Raw genomic sequence first — 26,660 nt, 5'->3', positions numbered from 1 at the left:
CTCACCTGCCTGACCCACCACCATAAAACCACCACCCTATTATAATGTCCCCATGTTCACACGTCCTGCCCCTCTATTTACATCTTACCCACCCACACTCTGTGCTCAGTCTCCTTCTTATGCACAAGTAGAGATGGTTAAAAAGATGCACATCCTTCTGGATTGCATTCAAAATGAATACATAATGTATGCAGCTGGACCAATCAAATGTCCAGGAAGTGCATTTTGATTAGCCAATTCCAAGCTGCATGAACTTTGCATGCAAGCCAGAATTATCTACCTATCATTGACCATCTCTGGCCAAAATGATGACTCGCATTCTTTGAGCAACTGCCTATATGCAATCTTCATCCTCCTCTTGCCCTACCCATTCCCACTGTTTGATATATGTATATATATATGATTTATTCCATAAGGTAGACAGAAGAACAATGTGCTGGCACTGCTGGCTAGCAGGGCTCATGCAGCAGGATGGATGGGCACTAGCACTGCAGTAATAGCATTGCCAGTGCTGACCCGATTATCACAAAGACTCCGTTTTCCCACAGCTGACCCCATTGTTGTCACAAGGAGGACTCGCTCAGTGCTGGAATGTCCCGGCTGGCAGCACAGAGCTGGTTAATGAATGAGCGATCTGCCTGCCCGCTCTTCATTGGATTGTCTCTGCTGCTGATGCAGACAGTGATGGTGTTAAGAAGATTTAAGCTTGCGAGGAAGGTGATTGTCTGGGGATTTGTGCTGAGTGGTCATCAGTGTCACTAGAAACGATTTCTTTCAGCCCCCTCAGCACAATTAATTAGTCGGCATTATGTATGACAGCCCCCAACCATGGCTCAGCTATACCTGGAACATCTGATGGACCAATGATTGCAACGTGTAGAATAATAATAGCAACCTCATAAAGAGCAAGACAAGCACGTCCATCTGAGACTAGCCAGACACTAGAGGTAAGTCATAGCCTGAGGTTGGTAATATTGGGAGATGCACAGCATAATAAACAATGATAATAATAATTATTATTATTTTTAGATTGCACAATACTGCCGGAAATAGCATAAAACTGATTTCATAAAGCTATAGTAAAGATGAGGTTAAACCTGCCATAATTTTCACTGAGTTCTACAGCGACCTCCGGTGGCTAGAGTGGGAACAGTGTTCAGCTGTCAAGATTTTCAGTAGTAATCTGCTATGAGCAACCTACGGTACATGTCTGCTTAACCGCACATGGAACCATTGTTTTATTATTGCCTGAAGGGGAACCTCTGCTATTGATACTGGCACGCAAGATCAGTCCCTGACTGATAACATTATGTGCCAGAACATATATAGATTCTGTGGAACATAATTCATATTTGAATACATTTTGAAAAAAATATGAAAGTAAAGGAAAATGTAGCTGCAGAATAGAAATACTCACAACCCATGCGTAAAGTTTGCACCTGCCCCATCTCCCCCTACCCTACCTTGTATTGTTAGAAGACCACTGATATAATATGCCATATTCGAATCATATTCTTATATCAGACTGTACAGAGAGACGAATGCACAGGTTGATAACAGGCTGATCTGGCAAGCTATTGGTCAGTTTGATTGAATCTGCCAGCAAACTGAACCTATGAATTGCTGTGTTTAAGGTGTGTACACACACTAGACTAATGGCCAAGGTGGCTGCCAGTGCTGAGGATGTAGTGTGTGCACTGCGGCCCTGATGTGTCGGCAAGAGATCCGGCATACTGAATCATCAATAAAATTGGCAAGGTCGCAAATCGACAGTCCGCTGCTCTCCATATTTACAGAATGTGACATTAGCCTACAGGCTAGCAATGTGTTTGTACAGCCTCATCCACACATTGTCCCTCGAAGAAACACAATATTATTGGTGCTATTTCTCCCGAATATTTCTACTGCCAATAAAATCGATTGACTGACATGGAAGGTTAGGGTTAGTACATTCTGTGGGCTCTACCCATGTTCAGTTGCTTATACTAGTCACACACAGAATGGGGTGCAGCTGAGAACTGTGCAGGGAAAACTTACTCTGTAGTCAAATAGTGAACTCCGCTCATCACAGAAACATTTCTGGGTATTTCGGTGTCCTTTGGCAAGACACCCATTGTCACGCTAAGGACACTGTAAAGATTTGACAAGAGAGGGATCTATCCACAAGCACACAATAAAAAGTCTTCATAGTTACAAATAAATTCACTGCTGGGTGTTCTGGGTGTGTTTAGAGAGATATCAGTCTGTATAATTAGGGGTTATCAGCAAGTGTTAATCAGGGCTGTGAACTGTGCCTAAGCTGTACTGTGCCTTTGTGTTAATAAAAAAGTAAACAATGAAGATTAATCCTTTCTGTGCTCCCACTTCAAGTTTTTTTTTTTAGGATTTCCATAAAGCTTATTGAAGACATTTTTTCTCCTAAAGGTTATCATGCGTATTTTTAAAAGCAGAGAGGAATTTCTGAGATTAGTTCTACTTTAAGTACAAATCTACAAACCCTTAGGGCCTGTTTCCACTACACACACGCAGATTGGATGCAGAATGGAAGCAGAAAAACTGACTCCAATGTATGCCTATGGGAAAATCTGCATCAGAAAAATCGCGTTTATTGGAAACAGGCCCATAGGCATTCATTGGAATCAGTTTTTCTGCATCCATTCTGCATCCAATCTGCATGTAGTGGAAACAGGCCCTTATTCTATTGGAGATCCCAGAGCGGTGCTTCTCCTGCTCAGACTCCTCCTTCCCGCTTACAGAACAGGATTCTCCCCAAATAGCCAAGCAGTATGTCCATATAATGATTACTCCAGCATCATGCTATCCCCGCTTATGCCAGATAATAGAGACCCTACTATATATTCATAATAAGCCCACACAATCGTGGGGAAATTGCTGACTTGACAGTTATTCAGAACAGTTTTCCATCTAGGTTCCTTAACATGTGGTACGCGTACCCCAGGGGGTACTTCTGATGGTACTAGGGCAGGGGTCTGCAACCTTTAACACATAAAGAGCCACTTGGACACGTTTCCGAAAAGAGAAAAAAACTGGGAGCCGCAAAACCATTATAAAACAAATCTAACACTGCATATATTGTTTCTTACCTTAATGCTATATACAGGATCAGATATGACCCCAATATGCACAAATCGTTAGCAGATATGACCCCAATATGCACACATTGTTAGCAGATATGACCCCAATATGCACACATTGTTAGCAGATATGACCCCAATATGCACAAATCGTTAGCAGATATGACCCCAATATGCACAATCCTTCAGCAGATCTGACCCCAATATGCACAATCCTTCAGCAGATCTGACCCCCATATGCACAATCCTTCAGCAGATATGAAAAGAAAAACCCATTTACTCACCTAGTCAGAAGACCTCCTGTCACGATCTCCTCCTGTCCCGACCTCTGGTCCCGACCGCCTTGTGGCGCGCAACTTCCTTCCCGACGTCAAGTCCTGCCTGCATTACACTGCAGGGCTACAGGAAAATGGCTGCCCGAAGCCCTGCACTGCATCGGTCCGGCGGCCTCTCTGATAAGCTGCCGGCCAGCGGCAGCACACGTCACACGCGCGCCGCAGCCACTGACACACACTACCTGAGCCGCAGCTGAGCCGCGGCCTAGAAGCCGCTGCAAAGGTGAAAAAGAGCCGCATGCGGCTCTGGAGCCGCGGGTTGCAGACCCCTGTTCTAGGGGGTACCTGGGCTTGATATACTTAACCGAGAATAACAAATTTAGAGTTTTAGAAAATGATAAATCTTATTTAAACAACACCAAATTAGTATTTTAGCAAATTAACCACTTGAGGACCCCCCCTTTACCCCCCCTTAAGGACCAGCGCTGTATTATGTGATCTGTGCGGGGTGGGCTGTGCAGCCCCCAGCACAGATCAGGTTGCAGGCAGAGCGATCAGATCGCCCCCCTTTTTTCCCCCCTATGGGGATGATGTGCAGGGGGGGTCTGATCGCGTCTGCCTGCAGGCATGTTGCGGGGGGGGCACCTCAAAGCCCCCCTCCGCGGCGACATTCTCCCCCTCCCTCTCCTACCTCCCTTCCCCGGAGATCTGGGCTGCACAGGACGCTATCCGACCTGTGCAGCCAGTGACAGGACGTCCCCTGTCACATGGCGGCGATCCCCGGCCGCTGATTGGCCGGGGATCGCCGATCTGCCTTACGGCGCTGCTGCGCAGCAGCGCCGTACAATGTAAACAAAGCGGATTATTTCCGCTTGTGTTTACATTTAGCCTGCGAGCCGCCATCGGCGGCCCGCAGGCTATTCACGGAGCCCCCCGCCGTGATTTGACAGGAAGCAGCCGCTTGCGCGAGCGACTGCTTCCTGATTAATCAGCCTGCAGCTGGCGACGCAGTACTGCGTCGCTGGTCCTGCAGCTGCCACTTTGCCGACGCACGGTATAAGCGTGCGGTCGGCTAGTGGTTAAAAGCAATAGTAAATGCTTGGAAATTGTTTAGAACCAATTATAATGTACTACGATTAAATATAGCAGTAGGAGAACAGAGGTGCCAGCAGGATAAAAGTGGATAAAAACTTTAAAATTTGCTGGGAGGAAGTGGTGGACTTACCTCCATAAAGCAGACACGAAAGACTGTCTGAATAGTAGCAATCACATTTATTAAATAGTACCCCAAAAAAGTGCAAGGCGTTTCGCAGGCCCAGCCCGCTTCATCAGGCAATAAACATGGGGACAAGACAGAATTTCAGCAATAGCAGGTGTAGTGCCTCAGTCAACTGAGTCAACTGAGGCGCTACACCTGCTATTGCTGAAATTCTGTTTTGTCCCCATGTTTATTGCCTGATGAAGCGGGCTGGGCCTGCGAAACGCCTTGCACTTTTTAGGGGTACTATTTAATAAATGTGATTGCTACTATTCAGACAGTCTTTCGTGTCTGCTTTATGGAGGTAAGTCCACCGCTTCCTCCCAGCAAATTTTAAAGTTTTTATCCGCTTTTATCCTGCCGGCGCCTCTGTTCTCCTACTGCTATACCGTGTCCACCACTGGTGGAGGGGTGATCTACCCCCTTTCGCATCTACAGAGAGCAACTTCTTATCCCTGAGTGAGGACATGTCTAATCTCCTCACCTGCCTATACAGTGGTTGCCTTTGTGGTAACCCAGGTTTGTGAGTATAATTTTCTCACGATAACCTTTACTTCATTTATGCTTAACATACTACACTATATTGGGCTCTCGGTTTCTCTACACGATTAAATATAGATTTGTCAAGGGGTACTTGTGATAATGTTTACTATGCTAGGGGTTACTTGGTGAGTACAGGGTTTTAAAAGATGTACATACCAATAAAATGTTGAGAAACACTGGTCCAGAAGATAGTCATTGACATCCTCCACAAGGAGGGTGAACCACAAAAGGTCATTACTATGCAAGCTGGCTGTTCACAGAATGCTGTATTCAAGCAAATTAATGGAAAGTTAAAGCGGATTCGGGATGAAAAACTAACTATAACAAGTAATTTGTCTATATATCTTATCTAAAGTTTAGATAGTTTACACAGCAAATCTAGCTGCAAACAGCTTCAATAGAATATGATTAATTCTTCCTGTGATACAATGCCAGCAGCCATGTTGTTTGTAAACATTACACACAGGCAAGCTGATCTGCATCTTCAGCACTCAGCCTGCGAAAAAAACCTAACCCCCCCTCTTCCTCCCTCCTCCCCTCTGCCTCTGAAATCTCTGGCTAGTAATACCTCCCCCTCCTCCTGCCCAGACTGAGCTCCCTTGCTACTGTCTGAAAATGCCAAGGCTCTCTGAAAAGCTGTGGGCGAGGCTTGTTTAGTTTATAGGGAATTAGAGTATTAAAACAAAAACAAAAAAGTATTTGGCTTGAGGAATGCCCTATAAACAATAGGAAAGGAACACAATTATGCAATGAGTAAAAGTTCATCTCGGATCCACTTTAAGTTGAAGTAAAAAAAAAGGGGCAGAAAAAGGTGCTCCAACAACTGGATTAACCGCAGCACTGAGAGGATTGTAAAGCACACTCCACTGAAGAATTTGAGGGAGATTCACAAGGAGTGAACTACAGCTGCAGTCAGTGCCTCAAAAGCCACCACACAAAGATATATCCAGATCATGGGGTACATCTGTTGCATTCCTTGTGTCAAGGCACTCCTGTACCATAGACAACGTCAGAAGCTTCTTACCTGGGCGAAGTAGAAAACAGACTGGACTGTTAGCTCAGTGGTCCAAAGCCCCTCTTTTAAGTACATTTTGCATTTCATTTGGAAACCAAGATCCCAGAATCTGGAGGAAGAGGCACATAATACTAGTTGCTTGAGGTCCAGTGTGAAGTTTCCACAGTCGCTGAAGATTTAAAGCGGACCCAAACCAAACATTTTTTTAATTCAAAATATTTAGTTGCACCACTCTGACACATACAAAGATAAATAAACACTCCTTCAAGCCTATGAGCATTTCAGTGCATGCTTTTCACCCTTCTCTTTTCATTACTAGGGTTATACTGGGGGCAGCCATTAGCAATTCCTCCATTGCCAGACACCACCTACTTTACCAGTTTGCCGGGTTCTGTCCCGGCAATATGAAAGGAAGGGAGGGGTTCCTCCAATAAATGTAAAATATTTTATATTTCTCATCATGCAGCTGAAAAAAGGCTGCTCTTTAATATTATCATTTAGAAAATAGTTTTTATTTTTGAAATCTTGTATTTTTAATTTGGGTCCACTTTAAGGAGCCATGTCTAAGTCCAAAGTCAGTGCTGCCATCTACCAGGAAATGTAGGAGCATTTCATGCTTCCCTCCACTGACAAGCTTTATGGAGATGCTGATTTCATTTTCCAGCAGGACATGGCACCTGGCCATGCTGCCCAAAACACCAATACCTGGTTTAATGGCCATGGTTTCACTGTGCTTTATTGGCCAGCAAACTGGTCTGACCATGAAGTATTGCCAAGAGGAAGATTAGAGACAACAGACCCACAATGCAGATGAGCTGATGTTTGCTATCAAAGCATCTTGAGCTTCTATAACACCTTAGCTGTGCCATACACTGATTGCCTCCATGCTACACCATATTGAAGCAGTAATTCATGCAAAAAGAAGCCCTGACCAAAAATGTTGTACATGGACATACTTTTCAGTAAGCTAACATTTCTTTATTAAAAATATTTTTTAATTGGTCTTAACCTCTTGAGGACCATAGGCTTACACCCCCCTAGTGACCAGGCTATTTTTTAAAATTTGGGGCTCTGCAGCTTTAAAAGCTTGCTGCCGAGCCATACCACGCAGCACACAAATGAATTACCCCCCCCCCCCCTTTTCTGCCCACCAACAGAGCTTTATGTTGGTGGGTTCTGAACGCTCCCACAATGTTTATTTTTTTTAAATAAATTTACGTATTTTTTTAAATTATTTTTTCCCCTCCCTTCCCCCACCAGCCAATGACAGCGATCGGCTGTCATAGGCATCATATTTTATACAAAAAACACTAGCCGGCGCTGGAGCACTATCTCCTAACAAGCTGTGTGACAAGTAGAGGGATCCCTTAACCCCCAAATTGCTTAATATATCCACTTAAATAATACTGACACGCGCTATATCTATCTATTTTATTGATATCTTCAGCACTAATTTTCATTAAAACATAGAAAACACATACACTCATTCCAGTGTCAAAACACAATCATAAACATTCATCCCTAGAGAGGCCTCTCTTATATGATAAAAAAGAGAAAAAAGAAAAAAATGTTTCCTATGATTCCTCATAAAACACAGTCTTATAAAAAATTCCTTAAAATTAGGTATTAATTCATCAATAAATTGAATAGTCCGTTTTCCTCAGCAGATATATGATGGTAACCTTTAGTACATGCAGTAGATTATCCCAACTGCTCCTCCAATACACTTTACTAGTCCGTGCCAACCGGTTTATCACCTGCACCCAAATATAGTAATCTTGCACTCACGGTTTCCTCCTCAGATACTCCACCGTTTAGTCAGGTCCACTTAGGATCTCAATAGGATAGCCGTCTCATTGCCGCTCCGGCTCCCAAACAGCCCCGTACAACTGTCTCCGGGGAATTTCAATCTGCGTGCCGCTCTTCCGACCGACGTCCTCCGTACAGCATGCGTCACTTCCGTCTGTAAATGCCAGAGGTCCGCTCACTGTACCACACGTATCTCGGTCTTCCGCAAGCACTTTCCTTTAGGTGACGTCACCACTTTAGGTTACTGGAACTCTGTTGGCGGCTGCTGCGCGCTTACAACACGCCAATTCCAGGACCCATACAGATTGTTACACGCTCTCCAAACACTTGAACTAAGCACCTCAACGCGTTTCTGCCAATTATCGTTGGCCTTCTTCAGGAGGGTTCAAAGCTGCGGGGGCTGCTGCATCCTTCCATTTTTATAGTCCTCTAACCATGATTACTCTCAACTCCTCCCCACTCAGGGCACATTTCCATTAGCTGACGGTCTCCATTTTTTTGAAGTCCATGGACACTACTCATACAAATTTTGATGTTATTACTCATTCATCCACTTCGCCAGGCTAAATTATTTAGCTTTCATATCACACACATAATAAAACATGCTAAAATATATTCCCCATCTTCCCCCCATACACTCCATAGCTCCCCAGAAAGAGACCATTGATATTCCTAAAAAAAGGCAAACAGCTCCATTTCGCTGTTTAAACCTTTAGGCATTAGTGTCTCCAATTGATAAATCCATTTGGATTCATTTCGAGACATCTTTTGAATATAGTCACCCCCCCTTCTCCCATGGCCAATAATCTCTAGCCCGAAGAAAATTGTTCCTTTAAGGCTTCCCCCATGTTTCTCTTTATAATGTTTTGACAGTGGGTGCACTTCACTTTTCTTTTCTATTTTATTAAAATGTTCCCCAATCCTACTCTGCAACATTCTCTTGGTCCTTCCCACATATCTCTTCTGACAGGGGCACTGGATACAGTAGATCACACCGCATGTAGTGCATGTGATTCGGTCCTTAATTTTATACTTAACTGTATCCAGTGCCTCCACTTCCACTATCCTACCCGGGTTGCTGGTTCTCTTACAGTTGAAACAAAAGCCACATCTCACAAAACCAGCCCTCCCCCTCCCATTCACCCCCTCAATTGCCACACCTTTGACCTCATTGGCCGCAGTTGCTATGGATAGTCCTATATTGGGGGCCCTTTTAAAAATGATTTTCGGTATTTCCGGTAATAGTTCCCCCAGGGTTTTGTCCTGTTTCAGTACATTCCAATGCTTGTTAATAATATGCTTCATTTTCTTTGATTGCACACTATACTGTAGTGTCACACTGAAATCAGTTCCACCCCAGTCCCGTTTGTTGCTGGGTACCAGCAGCTCATTTCGATCCCTCTGTCTAACCATTGCTTTGGACTGCCCAACCTTATCCGCTGGGTATCCCTTTTCCAAGAGGCAGTTCTCCAGTTCCCGCGCCTCTAGATCATATTCCTGTATATCTGTGCAATTTCTGCGCAGCCTGGTGAACTGCCCCTTGGGAACCTCATTTAGCCATCTTGGCAGATGGCAGCTTGTATATAAAATATAACTGTTGACATCAACTGTTTTCTGAAAGGTTCTCGTATTAAAGAAGTTTATACCCATATACACCTCCAAATCCAAGAAATGTATACTCTCTTTACTGATCTCCGTAGTGAATCTTATCTTCCAATCATTACCATTGATTAGTTCAATATACTCCTCCAACACCATTCTATCACCGCGCCATATTAATATCACATCGTCGATGAAACGGCGCCATAGGACCAGGTCCGCACCCGGACCCCCCATTCCATAAACATATGTTTCCTCCCAATGGGACATAAATAAATTTGCATACGCAGGTGCGAACCTGGTCCCCATCGCCGTTCCACCGATCTGCAGGTACCAGCAGCCGTTATATTCAAAATAATTATGTTCTAAAATGAACTTTATTGCTCTTAAAATAAAATCTTTCTGTGCATCAGTCATATTCTCATCTTTGTCCAAATAAAACTTAACTGCTTCCAGTCCCCTTTTATGTTCAATGACGGTGTATAAAGATGACACATCCATGGTACACTTGTGTACCATGGATGTGTCATCTTTATACACCGTCATTGAACATAAAAGGGGACTGGAAGCAGTTAAGTTTTATTTGGACAAAGATGAGAATATGACTGATGCACAGAAAGATTTTATTTTAAGAGCAATAAAGTTCATTTTAGAACATAATTATTTTGAATATAACGGCTGCTGGTACCTGCAGATCGGTGGAACGGCGATGGGGACCAGGTTCGCACCTGCGTATGCAAATTTATTTATGTCCCATTGGGAGGAAACATATGTTTATGGAATGGGGGGTCCGGGTGCGGACCTGGTCCTATGGCGCCGTTTCATCGACGATGTGATATTAATATGGCGCGGTGATAGAATGGTGTTGGAGGAGTATATTGAACTAATCAATGGTAATGATTGGAAGATAAGATTCACTACGGAGATCAGTAAAGAGAGTATACATTTCTTGGATTTGGAGGTGTATATGGGTATAAACTTCTTTAATACGAGAACCTTTCAGAAAACAGTTGATGTCAACAGTTATATTTTATATACAAGCTGCCATCTGCCAAGATGGCTAAATGAGGTTCCCAAGGGGCAGTTCACCAGGCTGCGCAGAAATTGCACAGATATACAGGAATATGATCTAGAGGCGCGGGAACTGGAGAACTGCCTCTTGGAAAAGGGATACCCAGCGGATAAGGTTGGGCAGTCCAAAGCAATGGTTAGACAGAGGGATCGAAATGAGCTGCTGGTACCCAGCAACAAACGGGACTGGGGTGGAACTGATTTCAGTGTGACACTACAGTATAGTGTGCAATCAAAGAAAATGAAGCATATTATTAACAAGCATTGGAATGTACTGAAACAGGACAAAACCCTGGAGGAACTATTACCGGAAATACCGAAAATCATTTTTAAAAGGGCCCCCAATATAGGACTATCCATAGCAACTGCGGCCAATGAGGTCAAAGGTGTGGCAATTGAGGGGGTGAATGGGAGGGGGAGGGCTGGTTTTGTGAGATGTGGCTTTTGTTTGAACTGTAAGAGAACCAGCAACCCGGGTAGGATAGTGGAAGTGGAGGCACTGGATACAGTTAAGTATAAAATTAAGGACCAAATCACATGCACTACATGCGGTGTGATCTACTGTATCCAGTGCCCCTGTCAGAAGAGATATGTGGGAAGGACCAAGAGAATGTTGCAGAGTAGGATTGGGGAACATTTTAATAAAATAGAAAAGAAAAGTGAAGTGCACCCACTGTCAAAACATTATAAAGAGAAACATGGGGGAAGCCTTAAAGGAACAATTTTCTTCGGGCTAGAGATTATTGGCCATGGGAGAAGGGGGGGTGACTATATTCAAAAGATGTCTCGAAATGAATCCAAATGGATTTATCAATTGGAGACACTAATGCCTAAAGGTTTAAACAGCGAAATGGAGCTGTTTGCCTTTTTTTAGGAATATCAATGGTCTCTTTCTGGGGAGCTATGGAGTGTATGGGGGGAAGATGGGGAATATATTTTAGCATGTTTTATTATGTGTGTGATATGAAAGCTAAATAATTTAGCCTGGCGAAGTGGATGAATGAGTAATAACATCAAAATTTGTATGAGTAGTGTCCATGGACTTCAAAAAAATGGAAACCGTCAGCTAATGGAAATGTGCCCTGAGTGGGGAGGAGTTGAGAGTAATCATGGTTAGAGGACTATAAAAATGGAAGGATGCAGCAGCCCCCGCAGCTTTGAACCCTCCTGAAGAAGGCCAACGATAATTGGCAGAAACGCGTTGAGGTGCTTAGTTCAAGTGTTTGGAGAGCGTGTAACAATCTGTATGGGTCCTGGAATTGGCGTGTTGTAAGCGCGCAGCAGCCGCCAACAGAGTTCCAGTAACCTAAAGTGGTGACGTCACCTAAAGGAAAGTGCTTGCGGAAGACCGAGATACGTGTGGTACAGTGAGCGGACTTCTGGCATTTACAGACGGAAGTGACGCATGCTGTACGGAGGACGTCGGTCGGAAGAGCGGCACGCAGATTGAAATTCCCCGGAGACAGTTGTACGGGGCTGTTTGGGAGCCGGAGCGGCAATGAGACGGCTATCCTATTGAGATCCTGAGTGGACCTGACTAAACGGTGGAGTATCTGAGGAGGAAACCGTGAGTGCAAGATTACTATATTTGGGTGCAGGTGATAAACCGGTTGGCACGGACTAGTAAAGTGTATTGGAGGAGCAGTTGGGATAATCTACTGCATGTACTAAAGGTTACCATCATATATCTGCTGAGGAAAACGGACTATTCAATTTATTGATGAATTAATACCTAATTTTAAGGAATTTTTTATAAGACTGTGTTTTATGAGGAATCATAGGAAACATTTTTTTCTTTTTTCTCTTTTTTATCATATAAGAGAGGCCTCTCTAGGGATGAATGTTTATGATTGTGTTTTGACACTGGAATGAGTGTATGTGTTTTCTATGTTTTAATGAAAATTAGTGCTGAAGATATCAATAAAATAGATAGATATAGCGCGTGTCAGTATTATTTAAGTGTCATAGGCATCAGCCTATGAGAGCCGATCGCTCCTGAGCCTCCCAGGTGGACAGCGTTACCGTAGATTGCAGTGCTGTACAGTGTAAATAGATGGTGGTTTTGCCATATAACTCTCCTGGCGAGACTGATGACAGAGCGGAGGTGATCAGAGATGCTCGGCATCTCCTGCAAAACACGCCCCCAGAACTTGATGCCAATTGGCGTTACGCGGTCCTGGGAGAGCCGCCGATTTCACGCCAATTGGCGTGACGCGGTTGTATACGGGTTAAAGGACCACTATCGTGAAAACATTTTAAAATTTAAAATACATGAAAACACATAAATAGAAAGTACATTTCTCCCAGAGTAAAATGTGCAATAAATTATTTTTCTCCTATGTTGCTGTCACTTACAGTAGGTAGTAGAAATCTGACAGGTTTTGGACTAGCCCATCTATGTGTAGATCCTCTGCAGGGAATGCTTTTGTAAAGATTAGAATAAATTAAATACTAAGAATCCCCTATGAAGAGATTGACTAGACAAAAACCTGCCAGTTCCATCAGATTTCTACTAACTACTGTAAGCAACATAGGAGAAAAGTTATTTACTTTTGAAGAAACATACTTGTTATTTGTATGTGTTTACAAGTATTTTAACATTTTTATGATACCGGTCCTTTAACTAATTATCTGGGTTACGGAATTTTGGGTTTTCATTACCTGTAGGTCATAATCAGCAAAATGAAAAGAAATGTTTGAAATATATTACTCTGTGTGTAATGAATCTACTGTATATTATATATGAGTTTCACGTTTAGAATTGAATTGCTGAAATCAACTTTTTGATGATATTCTGATTGCACTAGTACTATTAACACTTTAATATGAGCATTAGCCTATGAGAAAGGATCGCCCTGAATGGTTCTTGGGGGGAGGGAGAGGAAAAAAAAAAAGAAAATAGACATATTTATTACGAATAAAATAACAAATAAATTAATAAAAACAAAACAAAAAACAAAACAAAAACAAAGCCTGCAGCAGCGATCAGAGCCCCCCAACAGAAATCTCTGTTGGTGGGCAGAAAAGGGGGGCAGACTAATTTGTGTGCTAAGCTGTATGGCCGTGCAGCACACTGTTAAATCTGCAAAGTGCTGAATTGTAAAAAAGATAGCCTGGTCACTAGGAGGGTGTAAGTCTGTAGTCCTTAAGTGGTTAAAGGAAACTCAAGGTGAAAATAAATTGATGAGATAAACAGTTGTATCTATCCTCTTACTCCTGACAATAACTTGTTTTTCTAGATTCTTACAATTTTATTTTATTTTTTAAAAAAAAGCTAAACATGTAGGTTGAATGTTGTACTGTCTCACATGAATGATAGAGTCTTTCATGCAGTTTCAGCATCCCAAAGCTAAACTACATGAACTATTGACTTTTGTGTATATTCCCTGCACTCAGATGCAGTTCTCTGCCAGGGAAGGGTTTAATAGCTGTATCCTTATGTATTTCTTATCAGCGAGGAGTATGCTATAGTCTGACTAGAGAGAAACTGTCACTTGCATACCTAAATGATTAACTCTTTCAGGCAGAAAAGGAACACAGTCTAGTTAATTGTATGCCTCTGGTACCCTTTAAGCCAACCTATGGCGGTGTGCTTAAAATTATCCTAGTAACAAGCACATTTCTACTGACTCAAGAGTAGAAAGACATTGAGCCAGTTACAGCCATTAGTTGCCTCTCAATTATCCGGCAGCTAGTTAGGTAAGAAGCAGCTAGTTCTCATTGGCTAGAATTCTCTTCCTCGGTTAGTTGTATATTTGCATGTTAGGAAATGTACCGTATATGCTTTTCCCTACTAACCACTTATATACACATTGTGAAATATTGAATTGGACTAATAGGCATACAATGCAAATTTGTGTACAGAGGCGCCAACAAGGTTAAGAAACGTTTAAATAGGGGGAATTTTGGTGGACTTACCTCCCTCGTAGAGAACCAGACTAAAGAACGTTAATGTAATTCACATTTATTAGATACTCCAAAGTGCAACGCGTTTCGCAGTTCTCAAGCCTGCTTCATCAGGCAAATAAATTGGAGAAGGCAAACTGGGTCTGTGCTGTGGCCAAGCGCCTCTGTGATAGGCATACAATGCAAGTAAAGCAATCAACTAGTAGAATACATTTAATAACCATAGTTATTTTATAGTTTACCAATTTACTGGTGAAATGCATGAAGGGAACATTTTTTTCATTATTGTTATTATTGGTATATGGTATTAAGCTTGCTTAATTCCTCTCCTGTATTACTTAGAGAAGCCACAAATTTCTCCCAATAGACCAGTTTTGTCTGTGAAGCCAACCAGGACACATTGTGATGTGCTGAAAGGAACGCTGGATACTTTATTGAAAATGGAGAGACTAATATAATTGTGGTGGCACAACAAGGCAGGCTGCAGTATTGTATGAAAAGGTAATATTCTTACAGGTGACCTTTAGAGACTCTGATTCAGATAACCGTATAAATCATCTCCTTGGTAACATTGCTGGCACTATGACAAGTTATTGTAGTCTATATGTGCTGATATTGTATTGCACTTGACCTCGTAGCTTAAGATCTAATTATTGGGTGATATTTAATGGTAGCCGCCAAAAACACGAACATTGCTTACAATGTGAGGGTGGGTGAAAATGTGCAGGCATATATTGTGTGTTAATTTATATTTTAATATTACCCTGATATTCAAACTTTAACTCTGTGCCACCCTAGAATGTAAGGCTACTTTCCCATGGACACATTGCATTATTAGACAATGTAATTGTGTGGCAAACACAATTTGCATTATACATAGATTATCTCTACTTTTGATCATGTGATCGTGTCATGTCACTTTTGCTTCCTGTGCAGACCAGCCAATGGTCATTGTTACTGTTTGTAAGCAATCTGCAAATAGAGTTAAAAAATGCTTATTCGAACAGTCCCTCCAGAGAGCTGCCCATATAACTATTTATATATAGACTGAGTCAGTGGCATAGCAATAGAGGATGCAGAGGTTGCGACCACACTGAGGACCCTGGACCAGAGAAGCACACCTTCTTTAAATGCCGTATTAGCCTTTCATTGGTGTTCCACTGGTAACATATATATGAGGTTTAAATGGTGGTAATCATTAACAAGCTGTTCCCACTTCTCTACAAACCCCAATGTAACCGCCTAAAAGAACAAATATCAGGAAAGTCTTTATTTTATAAAGTGAACCGTTATAAACCAGTATTCCTTAAAGAGGAACTCCAGCATAAACAAACATACTGTCATTAAGTTACATTAGTTATGTTAATTAAAATAGGTAGGTAATATAATCTCTTACCCACCCTGTTTTAAAAGAACAGGCAAATGTTTGATTTCATGATGGCAGCCATCTTTTTGGTTGAAAGGAGGTGACAGGGAGCATGAGACACAGTTCCAACTGCCCTGTGCCCTGATCACCCCTCCCAGTTGCTAGGCAACGTGAATAACAACTTAGGAAATTCCATCATGCTTTGCACAGCATCAGGGAAAAACTGCCCGGCAGTTTTCTTTGATGGGTGGAGTTTAGCTAAAAATGCAGCTAAAAATTATGCTTTGGTAAGAAAAACAAAAGTTGCGATGCTGTGAATCTGTTAAACAAACACCAAGCCTTTTCAGTTCTGCTGAGTAGATTTTTAGTCCGGAGGTTCACTTTAAACTGGGGACAGTCTCAAATCAAGGGCAGGATGATACATTTTCTATTCTGCTTATTTAATTTTAGCTAATCTGCTGGTGAATAATGCACATAAAGGAACGGAATAAGTTTGTCTCTGGTACTTATAACTGTCTTCATAAATGTAGTTTATAAATGCCCAATCTGACTCTGTTAATGTAATATCTTCTCTCTGCCAGCACAATTGAATTGTATTGTCCTCTCCTGTATTTATTTGCATTAATAAAGAACCATAATGACCAGAGATTTGTTTGGTGGCATCATTTTGTAATAAAAGCTTGTCAACAGCCATGTTTGTCAATGTAATGTAATGTCGTTTCTAATGAGTCCTAGAGGCTGATTCACAAAGGTTTTGTGCTGAAATATCTCACTTTACTTACTAACTCATAATTTCTCTCAATTTCTCTCTCCTTAATTGACTTAGCTTATGATTTATCTCTGCTTATCTAACTTAACTCGTAATTTGTCTCTCCATAAGTACTAAACTCATGGTTCATCTCTCCCTATTTGACTTAAAGGTGTACATGGCAGTACTCCGCCTGGTCATTTTGGCGCAGGGTGACCCGAATGACGGCTCACCCTGTTGCCGCACAAATTCAGAAGGTGTTACTATTCCCCCTCTGAATCGTAGCAACTTGGAGGGAGAAGTAATTTGGGGTCCAGCAACCACTGGATCCCCGAATTAGCCGTGTGCGGGGCGTGGACTATAGCATAGTGCTACAGCTGCGCCGAGATTCGGGGCTACGCTGTGCATGGCAGGCGCCGAAAAGCCCCGCCTCAGACTTAAAGAGCACCTGTAATTAAAAAAGTGCCCCTAGGGAGTACTTACCTCAAGAGGGTAAAGCCTCTGGATGCTAAGGCTTCCCTCATCCTCATTAGCAGTATGCACTTTGCGCAGGCACAGTAACAGCTTGTTGCTCGAGCTCCATGGAAATAATTAAGCTTTGTGAACCAACCCCCGTGCTACATGTCGCAGCTGAAAATATTAGAATTGTCACTGTTCCCACACTTCCAGATAAATAAAGTGTTCTACAACTTCCAGTAGCGAACTAGGGTTGCAGTACTTAAAGAGACACTGAAGCGAAAAAAATTGATATAATGAATTATATGTGTAGTACGGATAATTACTAGAACATTAGTAGCAAAGAAAATATTCATATTTTTATTTTCAGTTATATAGTGTTTTTTATAACATTGCATCATTCTCTAATATTTGCAGTTTACACACTACTCAGCAGTCTAAATGATTTTACAGAGCAGGCTAGTAAACTTTTGACCTGTCCTCTGCATGAAAAAAAAAACATACAGTGACTGACAGTTGAGATAACAAGCTTCAGAAGACAGAGCTCTCTGCGACTTTGAAAGTCGTGGAGCTCAATGGATCTTTTGCATAGATAACTGGAGTTTCTTAACTCTTCCTGTACTGGAAACAATATTAGACTCATGGCTCTGCTCCTAATGTTTTATTTCTTAGCTGTACTACACATACAAATCATTATATCATAATTTTTTTTCGCTTCAGTGTCTCTTTAAAGATTCAAACCCACCCATAGTTCAGAAAACAGAAAAAGCCACATTCTCTGCAGATATTTAAAACTGTAAGCCTGGAGTCAGCTAAATAGATTAAGATGTTCTTCTATCTGGTCTATCCTTGGACCATGTAACCTCCCCCGAGATATGGATTAGTTACACCAAGGTCTTTAAACCAAAACAACCAAATAAAGTGACAAGGCATACCATGTCTTGTCCCCATGTGAATGTCAAATTAATCTGAACGACAATTATTAATTCAAAATTAGCTCTGGGATCTTCATAAAAGATCTGGGACCAGCATCATAAACAAACTTTGAAGGATTTCAAGCATAATATTCCACTAAATGGAAATTAATTTTCTTCAGGAGGCCCTCCTTTCCAAGATGCTGTGTAGGGAACTGGGTATTTGAGAAAAGGTATTTCATTTTGTAGAGCTACCATGAATAATTTCTATTTGGTCTTGATGAACAGTTGTTCGTACATGCTGATTGGGTCTATTTGCCATACCTGCATTCACATTTTAGTGTCAGTATAAATTAGGACTACTGAGTGATATGAGTTAGAAAAAATTGAAATCTTTATAAGTTTAGGAACTAACACAAGCTTCTTTTATTGTATATGTTTTTCACATGCATTTTGGAATAATTGCAAATGCTTAGGTATCACTATAGGTCTGCATGTGTTTGGTACCACTCAGTATCCCATAAGAGCCATGCATTCCTGCTTTTCTTGAATGATAATAGTCAGTGCCCAATGCAAGAAGTGTGACGCTGTTTAAGAAACTCTCCAGTTATGACTTATTTAATATAATTAGATTGTGAGGTATAGACCACACTGTAACTGCTGATATGTATGAATGAGTGAAAGAGGAGATCAGCCCTGAATTACTGAGTATCCATAGGGCTGGGCAGGGTAGTACTCTGTGCTGTCAACAGGGACATCAATACTTGTTTTGTTGCCTAGTGTAAAGATTTTAGAGCCTCACTTGACCCTTTCCAGTGAATTGATGGTCTCTACAAGCTTTAACCCGACTTTGATAATTATCTGGTTTGGCTAGATATAACCTTTCAGACTTTGTGCCAAAAGAGTTTGGATCTCGAGCCACCTCATCTTCCATACATCTCATGCCAAAGTACAGAGGATAGGAAACTAGTCTGATATTCCATGGGGCAAGTATACAATTTTATCTATTGATGGTAATAAATCTGTAGCTTAACTAAGATTATAACTATTTCAAACTCCACTCTAATTAAACTCTTCCATTACACCATCTTTTCATGTGCCATCTTTATGGTGAATGGTTCACTAAAATTGTACCATTAATGGGCACCTTTACCCATTTAGCACATTAATTAAATTACCCTGTTGATTTTTAAATAAAGGGCAAATTATAAATGAAACCAATGAATGTCAATGGAGTAATTTCCATTGCATGTGAATTTTGACATGCATTGCGATGCAGAAGAAATATGGATTGCATGCTTCAGATTTCTGCACCACGCATCCGATTCCCATGTCAGATGCTAATGAAAAATTATTATAAAAATGTGAAAATTCACATAAGGGAAATATTTGCACACTAGATCTCTCCTGAATCAGCCTTGTTATGCCGCCTCGCTACCCCCGGCTGCCGTCACCCCCCCAAATGTTATTTGTGCCCCCCGCCCGGTGCCTGTGCATGAAATACTTTACCTGTCAGCTGTCACCGAGTGTTCGCTGTACCTCCACATTGCTGCCCCATGTGGCTGCTGGTGTTATAGCATGTGGGGCGCATGTATAATCTATACAAGCGCCCCATGTGCTATATGCCAGGAGTCATGTGGGACGTGAATGCAAGAGGTGATTTATTATATCTATCTATATAAAAAAAGAGAAAAAATGTGCATAACCATGGCCAAAATCCCTTGGATAAGTGTAAAGGCTGCCTAAAGCATAATGCGTGTTATTGAAGTGCAAATGATTATCTCTGCGGTCTTGTTGGCCAAAAGTGGTTAACTTGGAATAGGAAATTGGAACAGCTGATCTGGCAATGGCAGCTCCTTTATCCCTGTTGCCTAGGAGACCTCCTTGATTGTCTCATGACTCATTAAACAAATTCAGATTTTTTTTATATCATATCCTAATGTAGGCAGTACCTGGTACAGGAGCCGGAGGAGAATGGGTGGATTGCAGCACGGTACAGTTAGTTATTAAAGGTATTTGATGAATCAACATTTTCTTATTTGACGTTGGCATATCTGCTCCACAACTAACGCCGGACCATACCTGACTTGCCTTACAGCTGAGTGAAGCACTAGAGATTTCTGCATTGAAGAGAAGGGAGGCTTCTAATGGCCATTATTTATTAAGAAATGTTTTCATTGTACATATCTGCAGACATGGAAGAACGGATCCTATGGGAAGCTCTGAGCCTTCTGCGGTTAATATGGTGTCTCACACCTCAGAAAGGATACCTCCATCCAGATGAATTCTTCCAGTCCCCTGAGGTCATGGCAGGTATGCGAGTTTTAAAACTAATACAGTTTGCTGTGCACATTACTAACTACAGTATACCACAGTATTTATAGTTTTATTTAAAATAGTCTGGTGCCCATTTCATTACATATGAGGCAAATCTATACAGTGGAACCTTGGCTTGTGAGCATAAGTTGTTCCGGAAACATGCTTGTAATCCGAAGCACTCTTATATCACAGCAAATTTCCGAATTTACCCATAAGGATTAATGGAGACAGATGATTTCTTGTTCAATCCAAAAACATTTATAGAAACATTCAAGGTATTGTATAAAGTACAAATGACTTTCACTTTAACAGAATCATTGCTATTTGTTGGCTAACCCCAACTTTTTGTTTGTGGCTTTAACAAGGAACTTACACAATGACAGTTGATTTTGCCTACTGTTAAGGATTTCATGGAAATGTGACATTGCACAGTCACTACACTCAGATTACAAATAGTTCCCAATCAGTAGTGCTGCGCTTAACCTTTTTAATAAGGTTGAACATACACATGCATATACACCAGTCCTTATTCCCAGCGGATCATGCTGCTCTTAGATTACCAATTCGTATACACTCTACCAATGCCTGTATAGCAGTTGCGATCACTCCGCAGTTATCCTTCAATCCTGTGTCCAAGATTGCATTTTGAGAAAACGCCTTCAAAAAGAACAGAGAAAACCATACATAGTATAGCCTGTTAACAGCCTTATTATATCACCCTTCAGTGGCAGGCATGCATTTATTTCACAAACCAGGGAGTGCATACTCAGAGGGGTCCACCACCTGCGGGCTCAGGCGTTCCCCCCCCCCCCCCCCCACCTCATATGCCCCTGCTCACCAAATAGTTGCTTTGAATCAACAGCCAATGGCCTCAATTCACTAAGTTTATCTCCTGTCTTTAATAACGTTTCTAGAGTTGTTATGGTGATAAGGCATGTAGTATTCAGGCAACTTTTCACCTCAGGCAAACCTAAAGTTAACTCTTCTGTATTTAAGTTAACTCTCCAATCCTTAAAATAACTCCAGAGTTAGACAGGCTGTTAATTAACTGCGTGTGAAAATAACTACAGAGGAGGTAAATTAACTACAGAAGAGGTAATTTGAGTAATGAAGAGATAAGATAACTCTCTCACTATGTGGAGGTAAGTTTTCTCTTGCCTTATTATCTCCAGCATGATCTTAGTGAATTGAGGCCAATGGCCTCAATTCACTAAGATCATGCTGGAGATAATAAGGCAAGAGAAAACTTACCTCCACACAGTAAGAGAGTTATCTTATCTCTTCATTCCTTACGTTACCTCTTCTGTAGTTAATTTACCTCTTCTGTAGTTAATTTACCTCCTCTGTAGTTAATTTACCTCCTCTGTAGTTAAGTTACCTCCTCTGTAGTTATTTTCACACGCAGTTAATGAACAGCCTGTCTTTAACTCTGGAGTTATTTTAAGGATTAAAGAGTTAACTTAAAGACAGAAGAGTTAACTTTAGGTTTGCCTGAGGTAAAATGTTTCCTGAATACTACATGCCTTATCACCATGGTAACAACTCTAGAAGAGTTATTAAAGACAGGAGATAAGCTTAGTGAATTGAGGCCATTGTCTGCCACCTGGGCTTTTTCCACATAGATACTTCTGCAAGTAAGCTCAGAGAGAAAGTAGATATGTGTAAAACTCTTATTTTATACTTAGATTAAAACCGGTATTGCCCGTTACAACATTGTATATCACCATCTCTTTGTCCAGGTAGGATTTCAACGTCTCGCCTCTCCTTCCCTTTATAAGCTCAGCGCGTGTGTTCCTTGGTTCCGCCCTACCGTTTCTTCATGTCACATGACTCATCATGGGCTAATGGTAACAGTCGTGGCTGAACCATTAAATCCTCCCTTGAAATAGGATGCGGTTTACCAAAATCGTGCCGTGCGCATATGTATAGGGAGGAGAATATGATAATGGCGAGGGGAGGTAGGATTTAAGGGCTCAGCCAGGCGTGTGACCATTAGCCCCTAATGAGTATGTGACATGACAAAACCAGTTGGGGCGGAGCCAAGGAACACACTCGCTGAGCTTATGAAGGGAAGGAGAGGTGACACGCTGAAATCCTACCTGGACAAAGAGATGGTGAATATACAATGCTGTTAATGTCTTTTAAAATGTACGGGCAATACCGTTTTTAATCTAAGTATAAAATAATGCAACAAACAATGCACATTAATGTCGTATACAGTACATACAGTGAAGCAGACAATGAGAAGTATGCTTCCCTGTATCTGTTAATGTGTGCGTTTAGAGGTAATGCATTGCAGCAGTGTGTTACGATAACTCAACATCAACACGCCACAAACGTTGCACTGTGAATGTTGCATAGCCTTAACATTGCAGTGTGATAAACAGCGTTATATGACTTTATAACGCGGGACAATAACATACCACTGTGGACCAAGCCTGAGAGATTTAATAAAAGTATCATTGTATGCTAAGTGGACCTATGAGACCCCTAGACCTAGTTACAAAATTGACTAGACAGATGGCCAAGGGAATATGAAAAACTTTTGCAGGACAAAAATATTAAAAAGTTATAAATTACAAATGTTAATTTTATCAGTTTCCATTGCAATGAAACATCATAGAGTTATTTAAAGAGGAACTTTACTGAATATAATGTACTTTTTTTATTTTTTTTACAATATTACTTAATAAGTTATTTAGTCAGTGTTCGGCCACTGTAAAATCTTTCCTCACCCTGATTTACAGGTGCATCACTGCAGAAAGTTTGTTTACTGAGTGTCCTGAAGCCAGCAGAAATAATACCTCGCCCCCTGCCCCCCCCCCCCCCAGAGTGGAGTACACTGGGAGAAGAATTCTGGATAATAAACAGCCTAGGCTAAACATCACTGAGAGGGTGGGCTTACATATCAATATACAGCAATATAGGAACGGTTTCTTATGCTACATTCCACCATAGTTCCCCGGAGTTCCTCTTTAAGAAAAAGTGATGTAGATCTTGTGGCTGGATAGTGTACTGGTTAAGGGCTCTGCCTTTGACATGGGAGACTAGGGTTCGAATCCTGGCTAGGTCAAGTACCTATTCAGTAGAGAGTTCAAGGCAAGACTCCTTAACACTGCAGGGTGGCCTCTTGAGTGCGTCCCAGTGGCTGCAGCTCTTGAGCGCTTTGAGTCCGACAGGAGAAAAGCGCTATACAAATGTTTGGATTATATTATTATTATTATTATTATAGATCTGTTGGGGTGATGGGTTTGCAGTTATGACATGATGGTCAAAATACGCTAAGAAAGAAAGAGGCACCCTACATTCCTAAGTATGTCACATCTTATAAAGAAAGTCTGTCGTATTTTGTATATAGTCTATTTATTGTGTCCTTTTCCTTTCTACAAGGTGACATTTTGGATCTTGACATCAATCGTCCTTGGGAATTTCTCTCTGCTTCCCCCTGCAGGACGGTACTCATTCCTCTTCTGACATCTGGTACTGCCTTCTGGATTGTTAGAATGCTACATCAGTTAGGATTCTGGACAGCAATTAATTACAGCTACATTCTCCTTGTGCTCCCACGTCTTTTTATAACTATGCTCTCTTTTCTGCTAGACTACGCTGTCTACCAAGTAGCACCTGTCTTTGCTTCAGACCCATGGAAGGCACTAGTCCTCCTAGCTGCATCACATGTGACTCTAGTATTCTACACAAGAACGATTAGCAATGCAATAGAAGGAGTGATATTTGCCCTGTTACTGCTTCTGACATCACCTCCGAGCTGTAACATCACATCCAAGTTTCACCAAACCAAGGCTCATCATTTCATTGGCATGGTCTTGACAGTTGGATTTTTTAACAGACCCACATTTTTCTGCTTTGCTTTTATGCCAGTATTTTACTGGGCTTGCAAAAATGACTTCTCACAGTTCTCATACACGTTCATCATGTTAAAATTACTAACCCTGCTGCCAAGCGTTATTATCACTGCCACTGTCTTCATTGTGTCTGATACGATGTACTACGCAGGACGTTACCCAGATTTTATAAACAGTATGGATCATAGTGCGCATAACCAGATGCAGAATATTATTTTAACTCCTCTTAACTTTCTATATTATAACCTCAACCCAAACAATCTTGCACAGCACGGTGTTCACCCTCCAATAACTCACATAACAGTCAATGGTCTAATGCTCTTTGGCCTCCTTCATTTAATTGCTCTGTTCTCTGGCTTTATCTTCCTAAAAAAAAACCTATGGATCAAGCATAACTGCTATAACAAGAAGTGTGAAAGCCCTTCGCCTTCTGAGGCCAGATTATTGTCATTTTACTTTGTTCCACTGACAGCTCTGTCATTATTTAATCACCAAGAACCTCGCTTCCTTATTCCGCTGGTCTTACCCCTGGTTTTACTTGTTTCCAATTACAGATGGACCATGAAAATAAAATGTGTTATTTTTGTGTTTAATGTCCTAGGAGCCCTCTTCTTTGGCTGTCTTCATCAAGCTGGATTAATTCCCAGTTTATTCCACATCCAGCACATTCTGCAGTCTAAGCCTGACACTGGCAACATGTCCTATCATCATACCATCCTATTCACGCATACATACATGCCACCCCATTATCTGCTAAGCTTGAAGAAAGGACAAACTTCTGTGAACATAACTGATCTTGCCGGCTTCAATAAAAACCACCTGTGCCAAAAACTTCAAGACATCCACGATAATCTTTCACTGAGAAATGCACAAGAGCTGGGGAACAGGATACATAAGTTCCTAGTTGTGTTTCCTGGCACTGTTGCTCCAGTTATAGAGAACTGTGGACTAGTTTATAAATCTCAAACTTGGTTTACACCACATTTATCTATGGAAGATCCTCCCAAGTTTTCTCAGTTGCTGAGTGGTAATTTGATGAATATTTTAGCCATGCATGTAAAGGAAGTGGAAGTGCCTACAACAAGATGATGTATGAAGAAATGTTTTCATGGACAATAGACTATTATGTTTATACAGTAAATATTTTTGATAGATTTTTAGAGAGTGAAAAGATATGATTTTTTCTACATTACAGTGAATCAAATGAAGTGTAAGCTGTTTACATTCCACGCCACAGCTTTATGTGGCTTAAATGAGGTTAACCCTACTCTTTTTCTTAGGGCTAACTCATTCCATTATGTTATTGTACAGGTGGGACATCCCTGAATGACTGTGTCAGGGCATTGTGGATTAGTAGCTGGTGCACTACTATGGGACCAAATTATTTTGATTAAATAATTGGAACCATGATTCTACCAATTGTGGGATTCTACAGTTAATCAATGGAAGCACAATGAGGGCACTAAAAACAATAGTGGCATCATGAGGGCACAATAATCAATGGTGGCACAGTAAGGGCACACTATAGTAATGGTGACACAGCGTCATGAAATGAGTAAGAGCATATTAAATGAATGGATGTACATCACTGAAGGCACAATAAGGTGATGAATGGGGCACTTTGTAGTACAATGTTGTAAATGAATGAGGTACCTTGGAAGTTGTGTAGGAATATACTATAGCAATGAAGAATGTACAATATATAAGATTTCTGCATTACTGTACAGGGGCGTAATGATAGGGGATCAGCCTTGCATTCACAGGGGGGCCGAGCTGTGGGGAGGTTCACACTACTTATCAGGTGGTATTGTGGCCACACTTGCAATGGACGAGGGGCCATGATGGCCACACATGTTATGTGATCCAGTCTGTAAAGGTTACCTAGGGGTAATGGGGAAAGTGATGTGAATAATTGGGGGTCCATCAAGGTTTTGCTGGGGAGCCACATGATTCGTAGTTACAAATAGATCTTGTATGTACAGTAACAATCTTGTTTCAGTCACATACTTTATTCTCTGTTTAACTATAACCACTTTGCTCCACAGGGCTCATCAGACTCTCACCCATTTCCACAAAGAACTAAAAAAATAAATAAAACCACTACTACGAGAAATGAGTTTATGGCTTAATTATTCATAAATACTCACCTTTAATGTTCCCATGCTAATATCCTTGGAAATGTCAGTATTGTCTCATTATGCTGATTGAAGATCTTCATGCACCAGCCCACACGCATCCTTGCCGGCACTTGGTATACAAAGTATAGCGATCCCTGTCCTGCATGAGTGCTGCCAGGACCCGCACCCGGCCAACAAGAGCACGCCTGCCAGACACAGCTCCCCTAACACCCTCCACCACCCATTACATCGCCACACAGCTAACCCTGCTGACACTCTGCGCTACACTGATGGGAAATCCTGGCA

General features: G+C 41.4%; 1 protein-coding gene across 4 annotated transcripts; it reads left to right on the top strand.

Moving 5' to 3' along the window:
- The first annotated feature begins 429 nt into the window (after window positions 1-429).
- On the top strand, window positions 430-26,350 carry PIGZ (phosphatidylinositol glycan anchor biosynthesis class Z). 4 transcript variants are annotated; one of them, XM_068281124.1, is made up of 4 exons: window positions 430-947; window positions 20,249-20,368; window positions 23,765-23,854; window positions 24,839-26,350. In XM_068281124.1, the coding sequence occupies exons 2-4, from the start codon at window positions 20,251-20,253 to the stop codon at window positions 25,324-25,326; spliced, it is 696 nt and encodes a 231-aa protein (XP_068137225.1). In that variant the 5' UTR covers window positions 430-947; window positions 20,249-20,250; the 3' UTR covers window positions 25,327-26,350. The 4 variants fall into 4 exon arrangements, with proteins under 4 accessions (XP_068137225.1, XP_068137224.1, XP_068137223.1 ...); XM_068281123.1 differs by adding an exon at window positions 14,939-15,072 and having other exon boundaries at window positions 23,765-26,350; XM_068281122.1 differs by adding an exon at window positions 14,914-15,072 and having other exon boundaries at window positions 23,765-26,350.
- The last annotated feature ends 310 nt before the right edge of the window (window positions 26,351-26,660 follow it).

The sequence above is a fragment of the Hyperolius riggenbachi genome, chromosome 4 (genome assembly GCF_040937935.1).
Source record: "Hyperolius riggenbachi isolate aHypRig1 chromosome 4, aHypRig1.pri, whole genome shotgun sequence".
Lineage (NCBI taxonomy): Eukaryota > Metazoa > Chordata > Amphibia > Anura > Hyperoliidae > Hyperolius > Hyperolius riggenbachi.
The sequence above is the reverse complement of the archived record's forward strand: the minus strand, read 5'-3'. Positions and strand labels throughout refer to the sequence as shown.